The sequence below is a fragment of the Xenopus laevis genome, chromosome 7L, assembly GCF_017654675.1.
Source record: "Xenopus laevis strain J_2021 chromosome 7L, Xenopus_laevis_v10.1, whole genome shotgun sequence".
NCBI classification, from domain to species: domain Eukaryota; kingdom Metazoa; phylum Chordata; class Amphibia; order Anura; family Pipidae; genus Xenopus; species Xenopus laevis.
The window spans coordinates 56,299,462-56,320,148 of record NC_054383.1 but is presented as its reverse complement, the minus strand read 5'-3'; the positions used below and the strand labels follow the sequence as shown (position 1 = coordinate 56,320,148).

Sequence of the window (20,687 nt, the reverse complement as noted above, 5' to 3'; positions counted from 1 at the left end):
AATGTGAAATTATGACAGTAAAAAATCCAATAATACCAACTTTTTATACAATCCTGAAAATACATAAAAACTCTAAATCTCCCCCAGGTCACTCGATTGTTTCAGGCATAGGTAGCCTAACTGAAAAATTCAGTATATATCTGGACAAAATTTTAAAACCATTTGTTAATAGTCTTCCACCTAGATGGAATCACATTAGAAGAAAATCAGTATTTAGCATGCCTAGATGTAGAATCCCTGTGGGGTTGGAATCAGTGAGAGAAACTCTTAATCAAAGAGGCCATCAACATTCCAGCCATAATAGTTTTATAATTGAACTTTTGAAGTTTTTTCTAACACATAATTATTTTACCTTCAACAATAAATATTAGCACTAAATAAGAGGTACAGCCATGGGAAGCCGATGTGCACCCACTTATGCCAACATTATTCTTGGATGGTGGGAACGTAATTTTGTATTCAGAGAACAACTAGCGGAATTTACACAACTAATATCATTGAGGCTACACTACATAGATGATTTAGTACCCATATGGTCAGGCATCAGTGAACAATTTTTCAAATTTGTCGACAAATTAAATACCAATGATATCAACTTGAAGGTGACAGCACAGCTTCATAAAGAAATTGTTAATTTCTTATATATAAAACATTTTCGGGACCAGCAAGGGAATCTATCTACATCTCTCTATAGGAAGAAGACGGCAACCAATAATTTGCTACATGCCGATAGCCATACCACAGTAAAACTATTAAAGGGATTTCAGTGGGGCCATTCCTGAGAGTCAGGAGAATTTGTAGAACTCATGAGGATTTTAAAATTGAGGCTAAGAAATTGTACATACGATTCAAAGAGAGAGTTTATAGCCCTATAAAAGAGCATTAGAGACAGATAGACAATCCCTTTTAGTCCCAAAAAAACATTAGACAGAATGACAAAAATAACACCAAAACATTTAAACTTATTGGAGACTACAGTACAGAACATAATAAAATCTCACAACCAGCTAAAGGAGGTCATTGGTAAAAATCCATTGATCATCTTTAGATGAAGTAGAAATCTATGAGATAAACAAATTCAGAGCCATTATACTCATTCCAACAAGTCAACGTGGCTAACAAACAAAAGTGTAGGTTGTTTTAAAAGTGGGTACTGTCTGCCATGCCCGTTAGTTGAGAGGACATCTACAATCACACGAACAAGGGTTAATGCAGAATATGAACTAAAAAACTATATGAACTGTAACTGCACATTTGTAGTTTATGTAATGCATATGTGGTAATCAATATGTGGGCAATATGTGGAATTCTAGAACATGTGGGGGATGTCAAGCACAAACGCAATACATCAGTAGCGACCCATTTTAATGAATGCCACAACGGTAATGCTAAGGTAATGAAGTTTATTGCAGTGGAACAAATAAAACAGACCTCTAGGGTAGGCAATGTAATTAAAAACTGCTGCAATCAGAGGCAAGGTCGATTTATGCTATGAATAGTAAATCCCCTTATGGCCTAAATGAAGGATTTACCTTTTCACTATTTCTATAGAATATTCAATATTGAAAAGCACACTCCTCCCCCCTTATCTTAAGGGTAGTGGACGAATAAGAAGTGCACAAATTCACCATATAAACAGCTATTTTTAAGTATAGAACTGAGCACAGTATATGTCAAATGTTCAAGTCCAAGTCCTTGATATGCATCAATGTAGCCTTTTAGATCAGTTGGATACCTTGTAAATAATGATGGCTGCATTTGCGCACATTATGCGGAATGTTAGTGTAGGCAACACATGCAAATTTCAGAGTGGGTCACGCTGAACCGCATTAATCAATCGGTGTAGGAATGTCCGGAAGTAACGTAACCAAATGAAACTGCCACACGAGGGATTGCCGATGGAACATATTTACACTAGCAAGCCACGACCGTGCATCACTTATGCCATGGAAGAAGCTGTGTATGTGGTGAAACGCATAGGGAGGCAAAGGTGGACGGTGGTGAGATAGCTCCGACCGCTCCCAACTTAGATAGGCAGGTAATGCAGAATGGGAATGGAAGGAAGGGGGGCTTTTGAACATGGCTTGGAACTAGCTGAATTTAAAAAGCTTATTTCACATTTACTTAATGCCAATTTACTTATAAGATTCCACCACCTGTCCACCTTATGTAGGTTTTAGTTTTGAGTTGTTATGGACATGGTGTGAATAATTATTCATAGAAGGTGCGCTTTAGATTTGAATCAGTATTTCCATTTAAAGTTACATTTTAATTGATTGTGCTAAATCAGGGTTTGGATGCACACAAAGTGCAGATATACATGCACCTTGTTGCCTTGCCTAAACTTCTCCCAGTCAGGAAGAAAGCAGGTACAGGCCGTGCACAGGGGGAGCAGGGTGGCACCTGAACAGGCCCAGCAGCAGCTGCAATTCTGTTAAATAATTTAAAGTAAAGACAATAATTCCAGGAGCAACCAGGTACTAGCAGTGCGGGATGGGGGGGAGGGGGTGAGCATGGCACCCGACTGGTCCCAGAGCACAGCGCAGAAATAAAAGAGAAAATAAATAATAGTTGAAAACAGGAGAGGCCCTGATTGAAAAACAAAGCTAGATGGTCCCAGAACCCTTGTGTTTCCCAGTCCACTGTGCACCTTTGACCCTGGCCCAGCACCGCTAAGGGCCCTGTTGAAAATGTAGCCTTGGGGCCTCATATCTCATTATTCTGCCATTGCTGGTTATCACTGTGTAATGCTGGTCACATACTACTGTGCACTGACTTGTCCAACTAACTGACTAATGAACTTTCCCCTTTTTGTTACACCATCCATTTGTAATACATTTAACTCTAATGCATGTTACATTCATACCTAAACTGTAATTTATACATACATACCGTTTTACTTCTTTGGCATCACTGGCAATAAAAAATCCCAGGGTACCTTCTTTTATTTTCATATGGTTACCCGGATTGATTAAGATCCTGGTGAAAAACACATGAAAGGTAACTGATCATAAATGTAACAAAATGGATAATAATCATTTATGTGATCCTGCTGGCAAAAAGGCCATTACCCCCTCCACCTCATGAGCTGAAATCAGGACTTTCTTTGAATTATGTTTCTTTTTAATTAATGGTTATGTGATTGCATGATATCCAATTTCACATCTAAAAAGTATGATCAATTAAACGTTCTAGTTAAACACTTGCTCAAAATATATGTATAAACACTAAAGCATATAGGTAATGCCAGATTACTTAAATTGTATGACAAAATGGGCAACCTGAACTGATGAATGCTATTTAACTGCTCGAAAAGAAATCACTTTTGAAATTGCTTGCCTATAACTCATATTGTATCATAACTGAAAGTGGGGGAATACTATTAAAGTTCAATAAGCTTACTTTTTAGTTTATTTCCCAATACATTTCCCTATTTCCCAATACATGTTTTCAATTACATCGATCCATTTAATGTGAAAAATAATACAGTAGCTGAATATCTTGCATGATGGGTTTAAAATAACTTTATTCAGAAAAAGGGTAACCATTCACACCTTACTGATACTGGCAACAATTTCTGTTATGAACAGATACACTGAATTATAATTTGCACCTCATTAAACTAAGCTGAAATACTACTATGCAACTTGGCTGGCTCATAGGAGGGAGGGGTTAATGGTGTATTAAAGTAGATGAATCAGCAGTCATAAAACAAGACTAGCAGTGATGCCTGTATTTGGAGCTACATTAAAGTAATTTCAAAGATGACTGTTTAAAAGTTCACATGGTTATTATATAGGTGCCACCTTGTGGTATGATCATATTTTACACGTGGACCCCACAACAAGTCACTGCTACCTTGTTTGAAACACACATTTAAAGTTTTCCAGACAGTTACCACTCCTTTAACCCACACTCCAGCACTCACTTTAGTAGGTAGTTCAGTGTTGCCATGTTTTTAGAGGACAGGCTTTATGTACCTTTGCTTATGAACACTCATTATCTATTCAGCACTGAGGTTATGCAAACTGAACTATTATTCCTTGTGCTGATAGACAGTGGCTCACATTCCCAAAAATAGAAAAAGGGTGTCTCATGCACTGGAGAATGCACAAACAAGGATTCCAAACAACACAGGGAGTGGTACAGGACAGCTAGCCCCCAGCAGCAGCAATAGCAATAAAAGGGAGCATCATGCACAATTCCTGAAAATACCTAATGGGAGAGTAGAATACTATTTCACTAGAACATATTAAAAACCCTGTAAAATCAAAAATGAAAGTGTTTTCATGCATCAAATAGAATGTACAATTAACCTGGTCTGGTAATAATTGTTTGTTTTAGACGCTCTAATACAGTGCACAGTATATAAATAAGATAGTATACATGCTTGAGCCTGCCAGTTATTGGACTTATGTGAACTTAAACATAAAAAGTGGGACTGTTGCTGATAACATGTAAAAATTGTAAATCCACACCCACACACCTTGGCCTGTTATTGAGTGCCCGGCGCTCAATGATGGAGGAATAGACATCCTACCAATCCTTAAAGGGACATTTAGTATCATTTGGGTTAATATATCTTTTGCCCTGTCTTCATGGTTTATTTGTACCTTCAATAGTCAGTTTTTTAGCTTTAGTACATTTTTTAAAACCGTTTTATGTTCAAATAATAATTCTGTACTTCCTTATAGTAAACATTGCTATAATTAAACAATCTCCTAGGCCATTCAGAAGAAGGCAATGTCTGTATTTTTTTAAAACCATAGAGAATAAACTACAAGACACCCCAGTAGATGATAAATGGCCTTTCTCATGTCTTCATGTTTGATAGATGTCTGGGGTCCCATTAGAGAAGCAGACATTTAAATCACAGTTCATCACTGAGCTGTGAGATAAATGGGCCTGCCAGTTTTTCACTGCAGCAAGGCAATCCAGCATCCATTCTCGGAGGCTCATTAAAATGGTACTGAGTAATTTGAAAAGTGCCAAAACTGAAAACCTGCATGTCTGCTGCTCCAGACAAGGACAACTGCATTAAACAACAAGGTCAGTTACATGAATTCTAGCCATTATAAAGCAACAATCAATATTTCTTACAATATATGGGTTACTTTCTAGACATGAATTTTGAATACTGTGAGCTATCTGTCCAAGAGCTAAAGGTTGAGGCCAGGATATAAGCTTGCAAAATGTATTGCAAATTTTTGAGTGATTCTGAAACAATTTTTTCAAGCTCTAAATGTCAATGCCAGTAATCCACAATGTATGTGTAACTTCATGCAATGCAGGCCATTTTGGATAAAGTCTCATATGAAACCCACAAATCTGCTCTTACCAGCTCTTAACAGTGCCAGTAAATGGATATTCTCATGCAAGTACAACTGAGGCATGTAAACATCATCCATCTTTAAATGCCTGCTATGGGAAATGGGTAATGGTAGGAAGCAAGACTACGTATATGCAGGAAAAAAGGACAGAGCATAAAGAAAATATAACTTTCTGCAGTAAAATGGGCTTTGCAAAAAATATAAAATGCAGATGCTGTGATTTAGATGTTCTGTACCACTGTCCCCTTGCATTAAAGGGAGTTACCACAATTACAAGTAATACAACAAACATAACAAAGAATGTAAGATAGGCTAACCCTCAAACCATGCTGTGAATGAAAAAAAAAAAGATACTGAAGCAATTAAGATGGCATATATGACATATATTGTTCCCAAACAACACCAAACCAAGCAACTCAACCCAGCCTTTGCTTTATTTTATAAGATTAATGTTGCATTTTGAAAACAATGAGAAGACACATGGCCACACATCTTTCAGCATCCTCTGAATACAGATTGCACCTAATTTCAAGTGAGATCTATTGCCCAAGTAATGGATTGTTATGCATTATATCAATTGTACAACACCGTGAATATGGTGGATTTCTATGTTATGCGACAGATAAAAAAACAGGATAGAAAACAGAATCACGGTTCTGCATAAACACAGGACAGTTCCACTTCCTGGTACCCATTACATCCAATTAACTGATTGTTTTTATTATATGAGCTCCATTAAACCTTCAACTGGTCGCTATGAATTAAAGGTATACAGCAAACTTTGCCCTTTTTTGTAGTGTGCTAATATGTTATTAAGATTAAAGCATAACATATACAATTTTTAGAAGCAAAGTGTAATAAAAAGCAACTCTGATATAGTTGCAAAATGCCTTTTGTATAACATAAACTAATATAAAATGGTTAATAGGTCAGGAAGGCATCCACTGCAAAGCAAAAAGAGAATAGTCTGTATATCTATATATTTATATATATATATATATATTTATATATATATATATATATATATATATATATATATATATATATATATTCAATCTTTCTAAGCTGAAAGAAAAGTCATCAATGGAGAACGTGAATTAAGAACGTTGAATTAAGAAGCATGATTTGTATATAGCCTGGCAGAGAATTTTGCTGTTAGATGATTTTCTTTAACCCATTGTCTTAATGATTTTAAAACTGCAGCCACAGTCTTCATGATCAACATTAGTTCATCACAGACTTCATGATCAACATTAGTTCATTAGGGTTCATTCAATAGATCAGACAATGCACACACAGATTGGGACATAGAAGCAGCTTTAAAGGGCATGCCATAAACCAATAACAATTCAACACATCCTGCTATTTAAGGTTACATGCAGATTCTTGCAACCCAAAAGGACAGGAAATATTGAACAGGTGTAAATTCTCACTTGCACAAATCATGCAGTCATACAATAGACAAAGATTGACACCCAGCCAAGACCACCCACAGAATAACTCCCTGTGCTGCAATAACTTTTCTGCAGTTAAACTTGCAGGAAGTTTCTGGTTAAAACAGTTACACACCCACACTCAGGGCCGCTCCTGCCATGAGGCAAGGAGAGGACCATGCCTCAGGAGGCACAGAGTGGTCAGTTATCAGGGGCAGCAAAAAACAACTCTGGTAACTTTAAGAGCCTAAATTCCTTTTCTTTAACAGAGATTCGGCTCTGCTAGTTGCGCTCGCTGCATTATCGATGCGCCCCCTCCCTCAGGCGGCAGCAGCCCCTGAAATGCCCCTGCCCACACTATGACCCAAAAACCTATGAGAACAGGAGAAGGCAAGGTTGGAATGAAATGGAAACGGAGAATGAGGGGTAAGCAAAACACTGCACACAAGACAAAACAAACTGAACAAAGGTCTGGGTAAAAAGTGCCCTCTCCCTTCAGGTCTCACAAGCTGATGGAAACAGATCAAAGTAGGAAAAAGCTAAACCAGAATTCAATGAATTGATTAAACCGCTATGAAGAAAAGGCCTCATGATTCTAATGAACTGTAAAAAATGTGCAACATAAGTAGAAACAAGACACAAGTAAAGATGAAATCCCATCTAAAATCAAATACAGCTAGACAGGTGTCTATTGACACAGAACCTTGCCAGAACACTATATCCACAGCTTCGAGCTTTCTAGTCCTAATGTTCTATGGAACTGTTAATTTTTTATAAACAATAGATAGATAGATAGATAGATAGATAGATAGATAGATAGATAGATAGATAGATAGATAAAAAGCTATCTGGGTATAAAAATCCAATTTCACTTCTATTTGGTCAAATACATTAAATAATAATAATAAACAGTGTGAATGGAAGGACACAGTCGACTATTTGCAGGAAATGTCCAAGTAAAGTCTGCTCCATCTGTATAATCGGGAACACCTGCCAATAATTTAGGGAACATTACCAAACTACCCATATGACACCCAGTTACACATATCCACAACCCCAATCTGATGAGTCCCAATGTCAGTGAGTCCCATCCCTTTTTAAGAGTAAATATGATTTATTAAGAATCCTGCTTGAAAGGAAGGCCTGCCCATTGTAGGCAAGGCTCCTGGTGGGTTCTAAATGTTAACCCATCTGAGATATAAGGAAGTGCTTTTCTGGAACAACTCAACTTGTTGAGAAACTGTATCATTTTATGTGTGTGCAATTTTTTAAATGCAGTAGTTAAATATAGTCCATAAGATCTGGCATATCCCATAAACGTCCCATGACAGATATACTTCATTGTAAGGAAAAAGTTTATCTGGGTATAAACATCCAATTTCACCTCTTTTTGGTAAAATACATTAAATAATAATAAAAAAAAAACAGTGTGAATGGAAGGACACGGTCAACTATTTGTAGGAAATGTCTATGTAAAATCTGCTCCATCTGTATAACTGGCAACACCTGCCAATAATTTAGGGAACATTACCAAACTACCCATATGACACCCAGTTACACATATCCACAACCCCAATCTGATGAGTCCCAATGTTAGTGAGTCCCATCCCTTTTTAAGAGTAAATATGATTTATTAAGAATCCTGCTTGAAAGGAAGGCCTGCCCATTGTAGGCAAGGCTCCTGGTGGGTTCTAAATGTTAACCCATCTGAGATATAAGGAAGTACTTTTCTGGAACAACTCAACTTGTTGGGAAACTGTATAATTTTATGTGAGGGTACAATTTTTTTAAAGCAGTAGTTCACAAACATAGTCCATGAGATCTGGCATATCCCATAAACATCCCATGACAGATATACTTCATTGTAAGGAAAAGTGTACAGCAAAGCAGAAATACTGCCCACAAGGGAAGATGGAAAAATATAAAGTGGTTTCTTATAAATCCAAATAAATCTAGGTACAGCTTTATATATTTTAGGGATGCAACAAATCCAATATTTTTGAATTTGTCTGAATATAGAATCCCCCACAAATGATTTGGCTGAATATCAAAATGAATCTGAACCCTAATTTGTATAATCATTGTGTTATCTGTGTTAAAAAAAAATGTTGCATTCAGTTGTACTGGGTTCAGATTTAGGATGGCCATTTAGGATCTGGCCATATCTTAACCACGAAAACATGTAGGATTCAGCTGAATCCCAAACTGAATCCTGCATTCATTGCATCCTTAATAGTTTCCGCTATTCCTGAAAGTAAGGAATTGGTTTTAATGAATTGTCAGGTGTCAAAGACATGTCAATTATCCAGAATATTTGACTAGTATTAGCATCCAATGTGCTCACCAGCAAAATGGAGCTTTAACATCCCTTGCAATAGCAGAAACAATAGCAAGAAGAGCCAGAAGAGGAAGGCTAATATTTATAAACAACTCCAAAATAAATGATTAAGCCCCAAAAATTGCCCCATCTAAATATATACTGTATAACATACAAGTGTATTAAAAGTAAATGTTAATGTTTCCAACACAATAGAATTGTCTGAAATGACCAAAAGTTTGGTTAAAGTTGAAGTTGTTACTGCTTTTTAAAAAATATTGGGACATGATAAATCAATCCCGTTGTTTCTTCATTCTTAACCTGAGGGCAAAGTAAAATAAATAATTATTATAAATACACTAGCTTTAAAGGGACTATTGCTGAATCACGTGTGGCCCATAGTCAACCAAGGTGCCTGTCATCCTGTCTAAAGCTTCATGAGATCACTTTTAAGTCGGAAAATCAGGAAAGTATAGCAGCAAAAAGTCTTATCTAAATTTCAGTCACCAGTTTAAAGTTTGCTAAAAATTGCAATTCCATCTCAGTAGAAACTAATTATTAGATAAACTAGAAACTGTGATTTCATTGTGTTTCCAAGCACCTCAAACTTGTGACAGTGCATGTCCCATAATAGTTAAAAGTTTAAAGGACATTGTGACATTACCCTAAGTGAAGCTGTTTCTTCAACTTTTTCAAAGAAACATTAGACTTTTGTTTAGTGATCAGGAACATTTCATACGTACAGGTGGATTTGAAGCTATTACTTTCCAAGAACTATGCTAACAAACAATAGCAATATTATGCAGCCAACAATACAAGACAAGGACAAATTACTAACTTAAAGAAAAAGCTTACACTACAGATACAATTGCATAAAGCTGAAACTATTTACAAAAGGGTGTACTGTATAATTTTAGAGCAAAAGTTGATACAATAGGAACACTGGATTATAAGTAATATGTGTAGAGAGTCTTTCATTGTTTTTTACCTGGGGCTGAGTGTGAAATGGTGACCATGAATACATTAAGAGAGAGACATAAGGGATAACTGGGGAAAGAAGTAAGAATGACACAACTGTGACAAACACAAAGACAATACAACGCCTTTGACAAACAATGTCATCTGGGTAACAAACACTGTGCACAGCTTTTTCACTTATAAGCAAAAGCCATTTTAACTGCTAAATTTAAAGCAGGACCAGTCATAATGGTTGCCTCTGGAAGTGAAGTGGTTAACAAATCCCTACAAAGAAGTTAGAGCAACAGCTGGAGAGAAAGAAAAGCTTAGTTGTGGAAAGAAAAGGTGAAAAAAAAATACTATTTTGACTTCCCTTTCTTTATAAATAATATTAATGGGTGTGAATAATTACATGTATTGATGTATTATGCCAAATACACGTATATATATATATATATATATATATATATATATATATATATATATATATAAACACATACAGATATAGGATACCTTCTACATACATATGTATAAGAATATATGTGTGGTACTCATACCCTTATACAAATATACACACACAGTGTATATGAGAAATCAGACAAATTTAGGCATAGGGTTTATGATAAAGAAATCAGCTAGAAGCCAAAAGAGAAGGCATTAAAGATTTTGCTTTTAAACTAATACAACTGCAAGTCTGAAATTTAAAACATCTGAATGAAGGATTTACAATGACTTTGAAAATCTTGGTATTTTGTGGAATTAGATTGGCTTAGAATGACAATATTTATCATCATGTATTTCTCATATACAGGTGTATATAAACATATCCACATGAACATATGTATATAAATATGTTAACACATATATATATTTAATATATAAAATCTCTATATATGTGCATATCTATTTTTACATATGCATGTATGTGTATGTATACAGATGAGAAGATAGGAGGGCAGCCAGAGTTTTTCTCTTCGGAGGGAGCTCCTGATTATGAGTCCAGAGGTGAGGAGGAGAGGTTAGGGTGAAGTTTGGTGAAGGAGGGTTAGGCACAGTTAATGTTGAAAGCCATACCGCTTTCTGCTTCTGCAAACAACAAGAAAAAAAATATACAGATTTCCAATCAAATACTTTGATAAGAAAATCATGGACACCAAGACATTATATCTCCCAAGAAAAAAAAAAATATATAAATAAAAGTTCTAGACACAATATAAAAAAATTTAAATGCAGAAAAACTGTTTATTGATAGCTAACTCTCCACTACCTCTCAGAATGTGGTCTACTTGAGAAATCAGAATTTCAGATTATGCACTGCAAATATGCCAATATTTATTAAATATATTTATAATTTTTTTCCCTTGGGTGCATTTCCTCTCCACTGCCTTTTCTTTCTGTTTTGTAAAGTCACTGATAACAGTTCTACATTTAAAAAACACAATCTATATGATCTACTGCATGACAAGAAGCAAGCAACACATGCTTTGTGTAAATGAGCTACCTACAAAATATCACTTGGGTCTTTCAACGATTGCAGTAAGCATATTTTTGTTCTACAGTAAATAATTTCTCAGGAGGGGGCCAGAAGGGGGAAAAGATACAGCAGTTCATTTTAATTAAGCCATTTAAATTGGGGGTGAAAGACAACTTGCAGGCATCTACACTATAGCCATTTTTAATATGTACTCTCTAAAATATTTTCTCTTTTTCAGGGAGGGACTATAGAGAGGTATGTAGTCGTTTCAGAGAAAGCAGATAAACAGCTCCATGTTGGGTTAAGACAACAACAAAAAGATTGGGGTCAGAAATTAACAAAGGGTGAAAACATAAGGGTGGGAGGAATTAGTTGTAACAAATTGCAAATACATTATTAGCAGAGTGTTTGCTAATTTAGCTTGCTGGTTTAGTTCTGAGATACACATGGTGGTTTGCAGAGAGGTGGGATAATGGGTGTTGGAATGTGAGGTTAGAAGTCTATGGACATCTACATTTTTTTTAGTTTTCTACTTTTCTTCATTTCTACAGGTCAACTGAATAGAAATGCAGGAACCCACAAAGTATGCATTTACCTTCAAATGAAAAAATGTGTCAATGTTAATGAAAACAACTAAGTATTGTTTAATTGTGTAATCAATAATGTGATTCATTTTAGGGAACATAATACTCTATATTGCATATTAAGGAAAATACAATTAATTTGCATCATATGAAATAACTAATGACTAGCTAAGGCTAAGGGCTGCCAATATAATAATATAGAATATAGAATTTTAAAAAATGTGGAGCCACTAAAGCACTTTTCATATAGCTCCCTGAGAATTAGAAATATTATTATTACCTTTACATTATTACACTATGATTACCCTATATCTATAGTGTTGACATATTCAGCAGAGTTTAACATCATTTATACATCATCCACAACAGTCCCTGCCCCATTGGAGCTTACATTATATTGGCCTCACACACACTATTGTCAATTTTATGAAGAGCCAGTTTAAACTGCTTATAGGTTCCTAGAGAGTATGTGGAAACCAGAGTACCAAGTGGAAACATATGCAAATGTACTCACTGCCCGGGATGAACTGCAATCTCTCAACAAGAACAGGAGTGGGAGTGGGAGAAGAAGAAGACGTTGCAGGCTTGAGAAGAGACACATGGAAGACATTTGGAACCCGCATCTCTGGGGGAAGCTGCAGATGCACCGCCATTGGATTAATGATTTTGAAAATTGGAAAAGGGCCGATGAACTTGGGACCAAGTTTAGGAGTAGGCACTCTGAGATGAATATTTCTTGTAGATAACCAAACTTTGTCACCAAGATTATATTGAGGGAAAGAAACTCTTGTCGGCAAACTTCTTTTGAGAAAGAGAACTCTTCTGGCTTTTGTGGCTTGCCAGATAGCGAACATGTGAGCGGCTTGGTCATTGGCAGCAGGAACATTTGTGAGAAGGAGATCTTGAGGAAACGCTAGTGGATTCTGACACAAAAGAAGGGGGATCTCTCAGAGGAAGCGTGCAGAGCATTGTTGTGGGAAACTCAGCCCAAGGGAGGAGATCTGCCCAGTCATCCTTGCACAAAGACACATGGCAACGAAGAAATTGCTCGAATGCTTGATTGACTCTTTCTGCAGCTCCATTGGACTGAGGATGGTAGGCAGAAGAAAACTGAAGAGAGATGTGAAGTGCTTTGCACAAGGATCTCCAAAATTTTGAAACAAACTGGGAACCTCTGTTGGACACAACTTCAGCTGGAAATCCATGAAGGCGGAAGATGTGTTGAATAAACAGTCTTGAAAGTTCCTAGGCAGAAGGTAACTTGCGAAGGGGAATGAAATGGGCCATCTTGCTGAACCTGTCAATCACAACCCAGATGACAGTGTGCCCAATGGAGACAGGTAAATCCACAATGAAATCCATCGCCAAATGAGTCCATGGTCAGGGGGGAATGGGTAACGGTAACAGTAACCCCGTGGGAGGTGAATGTCTAGACTTGGAGGTTGCACAAGTGGAACAAAAAGAAACAAAGTCCTTTACATCAGTTCAGTTGTCTTTCTTTATTCCTGGATGGCCAGCTTGTTTGGAGCTATGGGACTGAGACAGGATGGTGTGACGAAGTTCAGGAGGGACAAAGGCTACTCACAAGGGAGTATCCAAAGGAGCAGAAGAGTGTGCTATTAACAACTGAGAAGCCATGGAGGGAAACAAAACAGCTATGATCTTAGCAGGAGGCACACTGGGTTCAGGATCCTCAGAACAAGGGTCTTCAGGAATGAAGCTTCTGGAAAGAGCATTTGCCTTCTTATTTCTGGAACCAGGACAGAATGTGATGACAAAGTTGAAGCGTGAGAAGAAGAGTGCCCATCTAGCTTGTCTAGGATTAAGGCGTTTGAGTGTTTGGATATATTCAAGGTTCTTGTGGTCTGTGAAGATAGATACTGGCATAAAGGAACCTTCCAACAGATGTCTCCACTCTTCTAGAGCCAATTTGACTGCTAACAACTCACGGTTTCCCACGTCATAGATCTGCTCAGGAGATAAGAATTTTTTAGAAAAGTAAGTACAAGGATTCAATTTCCCATCACACGGAGATCTTTGTACAGCTCCAGTCCCAACATCAGAAGTATCAACCTCGATGAAGAAAGGCAGAATAGGATCAGGGTGTCTGAGAATCGGAGCAGAAGAGAAAGGTTCTTTAAGTGTCTTGAAAGCTTCCAAAGCTTGTGGAGGCCAGCATTGAGGTTTCCCCCTTTCCGGATAAGGGACAGGATTGGAGAAATCTTAGACGAAAAACCTTTGATGAACTGTCTGTAATAATTGGCAAAGCCAATAAACCTCTGTATAGCTTGAATCGAATGCTTGATTGACTCTTGAATCGCCAAAACTTTTGCTGGATCCATCTTGAAGCCTTGTTGGGAAAAAATGTACCCCAGGAAGGGAATAGTGCTGAACTCTATGGCATATTCTGGCACATTACGAGTTCCCTGACGAATCTGGAACAAGCGTGAGGAGGCAGACGCTGCCCGGCCGGGAGCATCAAACAGTGCGCAGATCTTGAATAAAGGCATTTGAGTCATCTATGAGAGGATCCTCTTTCTCCCACAGAGGGGATGCGCATTCCAAAGCCTTTCCAGTCAGGCGGGTAATAATGTACCCCACCTTGGCGCGCTCCGAGAGATATTGGTTGGGAAGCAACGGGATATGAGGCTCAGAGGCGTGAGCAGGAGCCACAGGAATAGGAGCAGAGGCAGAGGCCGGTGTTGCCGGTGTGAGGGCTGACAATTTTTCCAAGATAGCCTCTAAAGCTTGACCGAAGTGGGTCTGCTGGGCTTAGTAGACCTCCATTCGTGAAGCCAGTCCGCGAAAGGCTCTTCCAAAATCAGGCTGGGCTTGAGCCTCCTCAGAGGGGTCCATGGCCCAATTATAATGTAAGGGCACAGTTAGGAGTGCGGACCTAGGAGGAGGCAGTTCGTTAGACCTGGGTTCGAGGTAACAGGAGGTTTAGGCAAGAGAATGGTCAAAGTCCAGGCAATAGTTCAGTCCAGGCAGAAGTCGATACACAAGAACCAATAAGACAAGCTATAATCACACCGAGGAATACACAAAGTGAAACCTATACTTGGACAATGTTGCAGTGTCAAAGCTCCTTTAAATAGCCCAGTCTTGGCGCCAAAAGTTTGGACACGATGACGCCATGACACTGGCGTTCTGACGCCGGCGTCCATTCCGACACTGGCGACCAATCGGCGGGCGAGAAGACGCTGACGTCACAGCGCTGCGACCAGCAGGATCCACATGGAGAGGCAGGGGGCCGCCATCTTGGACGCCATCGGTTTCCATTACACTCTTTCCTAATTTTACATGCTCTATGCCAGGGGTAGGCAACCCGCGGCTCTTCATCCTGCTTGCTGCGGCACGGACTTGCGGCTTTGTCTGTCACGTCGTCTATACAGCCCTCACACCTGCTGGCGGCTTCTTGAGTGTGTGACCGCGGTAAGCTAACGGTCAGCTTACTGCGGTAGCACACTCAGGAAGCTGCCAGCAGGTGTGAGGGCTGTATAGACGTCCCAGGAGTGACAGGCAAGACCGAGCCACAGCAATATGATTCATCATGGTCCTTACCGCGGTCACGCACTCAAGACAAAAGAGGAAAGATCAGCATGGAGCTTCAGAAACTGGTCACATTAAACAGATGAAAACAGTAGCATTTAATAGGGCTATTCAGTGTTTAATGTATTTCAAAGTAGGCCTACACATACACACTGCACTTCTGTTTATTGTATTCTGTTGTTGTAACAGTTTACATTAACAAAAGGTTACAACTTTTAAAAGTATATAAGCTGTGTTATGTTTTGCGGCTCCAGACTATTTTCCTTTAGTGGAAGTGGTGGCAAAATGTCTCTTTTGATAGTAAAGGTTGCTGACCTCTGCGCTATGCCCTGAAAAGAGATACATTTTTCATAGCCATTGTGTTCACTCAAAATATGGTCTGCTATTGCAGAGGAGATATTTTTTCTTCCTATACATGCCACAGTGTACTTTCATTCTCTTCTATGTTTTCCCCACATATTGACACCCACATACACAGGTGGCTATATATATAACATTAACAGCCCTACAGTTCACATATGTTTTACATTTGTATTCTTTCCCTGTAGTTGTACTTTTAAAGGACTTGGATGCATTCGTAAAGTCCGGGGTTATTACACTTTGCCAATTATGTAATAAAATGCCCATGTGGGTTAATGTATGTGGGCCAGACGAGTCGCCCAGTTAGAGAACGTATCAGGGAACATAAATCGGCCATACAGACAAAAAACGTGGAACAAGCAGTTGCTTCTCACTTTGTGGAAAAGAGCGACGGGATTCAGCAGTTAAAATATCAGGTTATAGATCACATACCCAGATTGCGACAAGGGGGTGACCGGACCAAAGGGCTTCTTAGGAAAGAAGCCATGTGAATTAGAAGACTAGAAACCCTCACTCCTCAGGGATTATATAGGGAATATGATTTACAAGCTATTTTCCGGGTTTAATTGTTTTTAATTGTTTTTAAACTTTTATCTTACAGATATCTTAGAACTTGGGCTAACTTGTGACTGTTCAACCATTTAAGAGTTAATGAATGTACCTAGTGACAATGTAACAAACCTGTTGAAAATTGTAACAATGAGCCAGCAGATGGCGCAATACATTTTTGTATAAAAAGCTGTATTGTTGAGTGTGTGTAAGCTTGAAACGTTGCTTATCCAGGTCCTGCCAGTGTTCCTAATAAAGGCATTTTTATTCAAGAAAAGAATTGTGGTGCTGTATTTCAACCAATTGATACATTTGTAAAGTTACATGCCTTACATATCTTTGCCCCACATCTATACGTTCCATAGAATTTTAGCCACTTAGTTGATCTTTCCCTATCTGGTAACATACTAGGAGAGGCATAATAAGCTATAGGTCTACTTCTCTGATAAAAGAACCATAATTTGCAAATATTTGCTTGAGGATCTAAATCAATTAGTTTCCAATGTATTTGTATTATTTTTCTAATTTCATTAGCCTCACTACTATGATCTGTTACAGAATACATATCCGATCTCTTTATCTCTTTTTGATCTTTAAAAATTAAAGACCAAAAAGAGAGAAAGAGATCGGAGATCTATAAAGTTATGCTTGTTTGTATGATGCAACCATGCTCTGAGGAAGTGACTCACGTGGTTATTAAACGCGTCAACAGTTTTGAATATGTAAACACTGAACTGTAGCTAACCTGTATTAACAGTTGTTAATTGATGAAATAAAGAGATAACGTTTTATCACAATTTGTTGAGAGATTGCAGTTGAGTACATTTGCATATGGTGGACACTTTTGCCGAGTGGGAGTGGCCGGGAACCCACAAATGACTCTTGGGAGATTGCTACCGTGAGCTCCTCTATCGCACATAAATAAAGAGTACCAAGTGGAAACCTATGCAAGCCCTGGCAGATCATCCAATGTTCATTTTCCTTCACTTTGCCCATTTTTCACTTTCCTATACTGTTGTGGTCCACTGTTAATTTTTCATTGAAGTGTCACGGGTGGGTATATTTATCAAAAAGTGAAGTTAGATAACCACAGTCCACTAGAGTGAAATACCGCGTCTCTCCATTCAGTTCTATAGGATTTTAAAAGAAGTATTTATCACCCTTATTAAGGGTGAAAGTGAAAGTTATGTGATAAATACACCTTTAAAAATCCCATAGAAATGAAAGGAGAGAGGCCGTATTTCACACTAGAGGACTATTGTGATCTCTAACTTCACTTTTTGATAAATGTACCCCACTGTGTTTTTAACTCTATTGTACACTATTCTTTTTGTCCTTTGAATCTGAGCACCTATTAAGGAATGGTGCAAAAGGACAGGAAGGTTGGTTAACAAAACATGCAGTTGAACATCATGTGGCTACCACACCTACTTTGCATTTGTGTGCAGTTATATTTTGTGATATTATGTGTTATCACTAGATTAGCTCACCCCTGGTAAAATTTGAGGGCAAGAACAGCTGCCCCCCCCCCAAAGGACTACTCTTCTGTAAGGGAGATCAGTCACCCTATTTATATGAACAATTTCTCAAATGGTCAGTTTTAAGCTTTTAGCTGTCATTTTATCTTTTAATGTTGGGGTAAATATTGTAATAAAATGTATTTAATAAAAGAAATCATTCACATAAATAAGAAATGTAATTGCCCATAACCCATTTTATCCATTACCATCTGCTTGTAATGGATACATTTTAAGTACAAAAATAACACATTTTCCCATTAGAAATGTTATTACATATGCTGAACAGTGTTAAAAACTATAACATCTCAATCTTTCTTTTCATCAGCCGACAGGGCACTATGGGTTCTCAAAACTTATAATAAACCTTCAATAGCAATGTTGCTCACCCCAAGTTATACTATAGTACAAATCCCAACATACTGAACACATTATTAAGTATCCCAACATACTGAGCACATTAAGCAAGCTGGGAGCTGTAGTCCTGCAAAATCAGAGATGAATACTTAAAATAACATTACAGAACATGTTTTCCATTTTTTTCATATCAAGCAGCCTAACTGATGCAAGAACATAATCCATAAATAATCTAGCCTTCTCTGTTTAAAATCAGCTGCCTGTACTTGCAGTCTAAACAGCAGCCATTTAAAATGCACAGTTTTAGTAAATATAAAACTGGTGAATCTTGAAGGATTCCTAGCAGTTAAATATTTTCACCATTGATCAAAACATTTGAGTTTTTAAAAATACCTCAACTAATTTATCAGAATGTGTTTGAACACCATTCTGTTCAGTGGGTGGAAGTGCTCAGCACGATAGATGACCCAACCAAACACTTACTACCTGATGGATGCTAAGGAGAAGGGATTCTGACAATTTTTTCCACTCTGGAACTAATTGTTCTAGTAAGAAAAATAAATTGTTAAATGATAAATGCCTGATAATCCTGTAAAAAATATTGTGGAATAATAAAATGGCTGTATAGCTCTTTTAGCTCTGAATATGTTAACAGCACCATACCCACTGTATTAACAACCACAAGCTTGCACGGCAATCTCACTAATAGTTTTTATAGTACTTGCACAATTTATCAAAAAATTTCTGTTTTGGACTACTACTTATGTTTATGAGTGCTGCATTATATGGAGGGTGTTTTAGTGGGTCCACAAATTGCCTTTTTTATTGCTTTTTTATATATCACTTTGAGTATGATTTGAAATTAGAATAATCAATTACTTTGTGTGCAGTTTTCACATAACAGAGAATAAACATGTTGAGACATTTATAGTATATTTTTGAATCTAGCACTGTATTTCTGTGGTTTGAATGTTTAAAATTTGTAGGAATAAATGTTGTAAACCACAATAAAATGGCAGGTTCCCACTGATCTAGAGACACTCACTCTGTGGCTGACCAAAATATAATTCAGGACATTGTGCCTGCTATATTGATATTGGAATCAGAAGTGAGGTAAAAGTAAACACCTCATACAAACATTTGCTACTAAAATGTCAATTAGTGAAAATAAAACTAGAAAAAACCTGATTGAAGACCCTGTAGTACACTGAAGCAAATGACACTCGCCCCAAAAGTCTAAAGAGAAAGAAGACTTCCAGTTACACATAGTTGCAAGTTTGATAGCTCTTCCAAGAAATGTACCTGCTCTCTCCTTTCTCTGACTTGTACTCGATAGCTATCATTAGCAGTTTCAACTTCACAAAGCACAACCTGCAATTTCCAAAAAAAGAGAGAGCAAAAGAAAAACGGGTGAGATCTTGAAACCATAATAGTAACAGAGTAAAAACAATTAACAGGTGCCTTACAACTTCCCTTATGCATATATTTGTGATCTTGTGTAATTATTTGCCTCCCTTTCCCTTAGTAGTTGACCTCTTCTGTTAATGTTAAAGACTTGTAGCAAACTACATGCATAAAGAGGTACACTTTAACAAATTTAAAAATGGTGTGTAACATTTACTTACTCGCAAACTGCAGGGAATGAAAGGCCCACAAAAGCACTGGATAAATATTCTGTATACATTTCATTGGCCACTCCTTCCAGGTAATACTTTTGCCAGGTGTCTTCCTCAATCTGTCACAAACAGATCCCACAGGTAACAAAACTATTCAATCTTGGGGGGGGGGGTATATATGGAGGACATTATTTTGAGATCATGTCAGTTCATATTTGCAACAAAAAGATGATTTAAAAAAAATTATATTTTCATATTTTAAGATAAGGGATGAAAAGTAAGTGGCAAGAAGAATGCAAGAAACAGTTCTACAGATCTATTAAAGATCAATTATCCTTATTTTGTGCACTATGTTGATTTGATTTCTTGTTCAGTCACCATGTGTGTATGTGGAAGGGAAGTCTCCCCAACTGGTCCAGGGATTTTGAAGCCAGTTCCTGTTCATAGGTTATATAATGGGAGTGAGTGCATTGCTCTTTATCTCCTCCTGGATTCCACTCTAGCAAGAAATGGGTCTGCCAGAGGGCCTAATGTGGAGGCAGGTCTCATTACATTAGTCTAACACCTAAGGTAACCTAGCAAACCTATTGATAGCCTTTAATGAAGACGTGGTACATGGACCCCTGTGAATCAAAATCAGT

The 20,687-nt window shown here is 37.6% G+C and overlaps 1 protein-coding gene across 17 annotated transcripts in view; it reads right to left on the bottom strand.

The window, feature by feature from the left end:
* kcnma1.L (potassium calcium-activated channel subfamily M alpha 1 L homeolog) overlaps positions 1-20,687 on the bottom strand; it is a 673,250-nt gene that overhangs the window by 277,328 nt on the left and 375,235 nt on the right. For all 17 annotated transcript variants that reach the window (XM_041568337.1, XM_041568334.1, XM_018240308.2 and 14 more), the window contains 3 exon segments: positions 20,056-20,165; positions 19,733-19,801; positions 2,893-2,979 (listed from right to left, as the gene is read on the bottom strand). In XM_041568337.1, the coding sequence (XP_041424271.1) occupies positions 2,893-2,979; positions 19,733-19,801; positions 20,056-20,165 (266 nt within the window).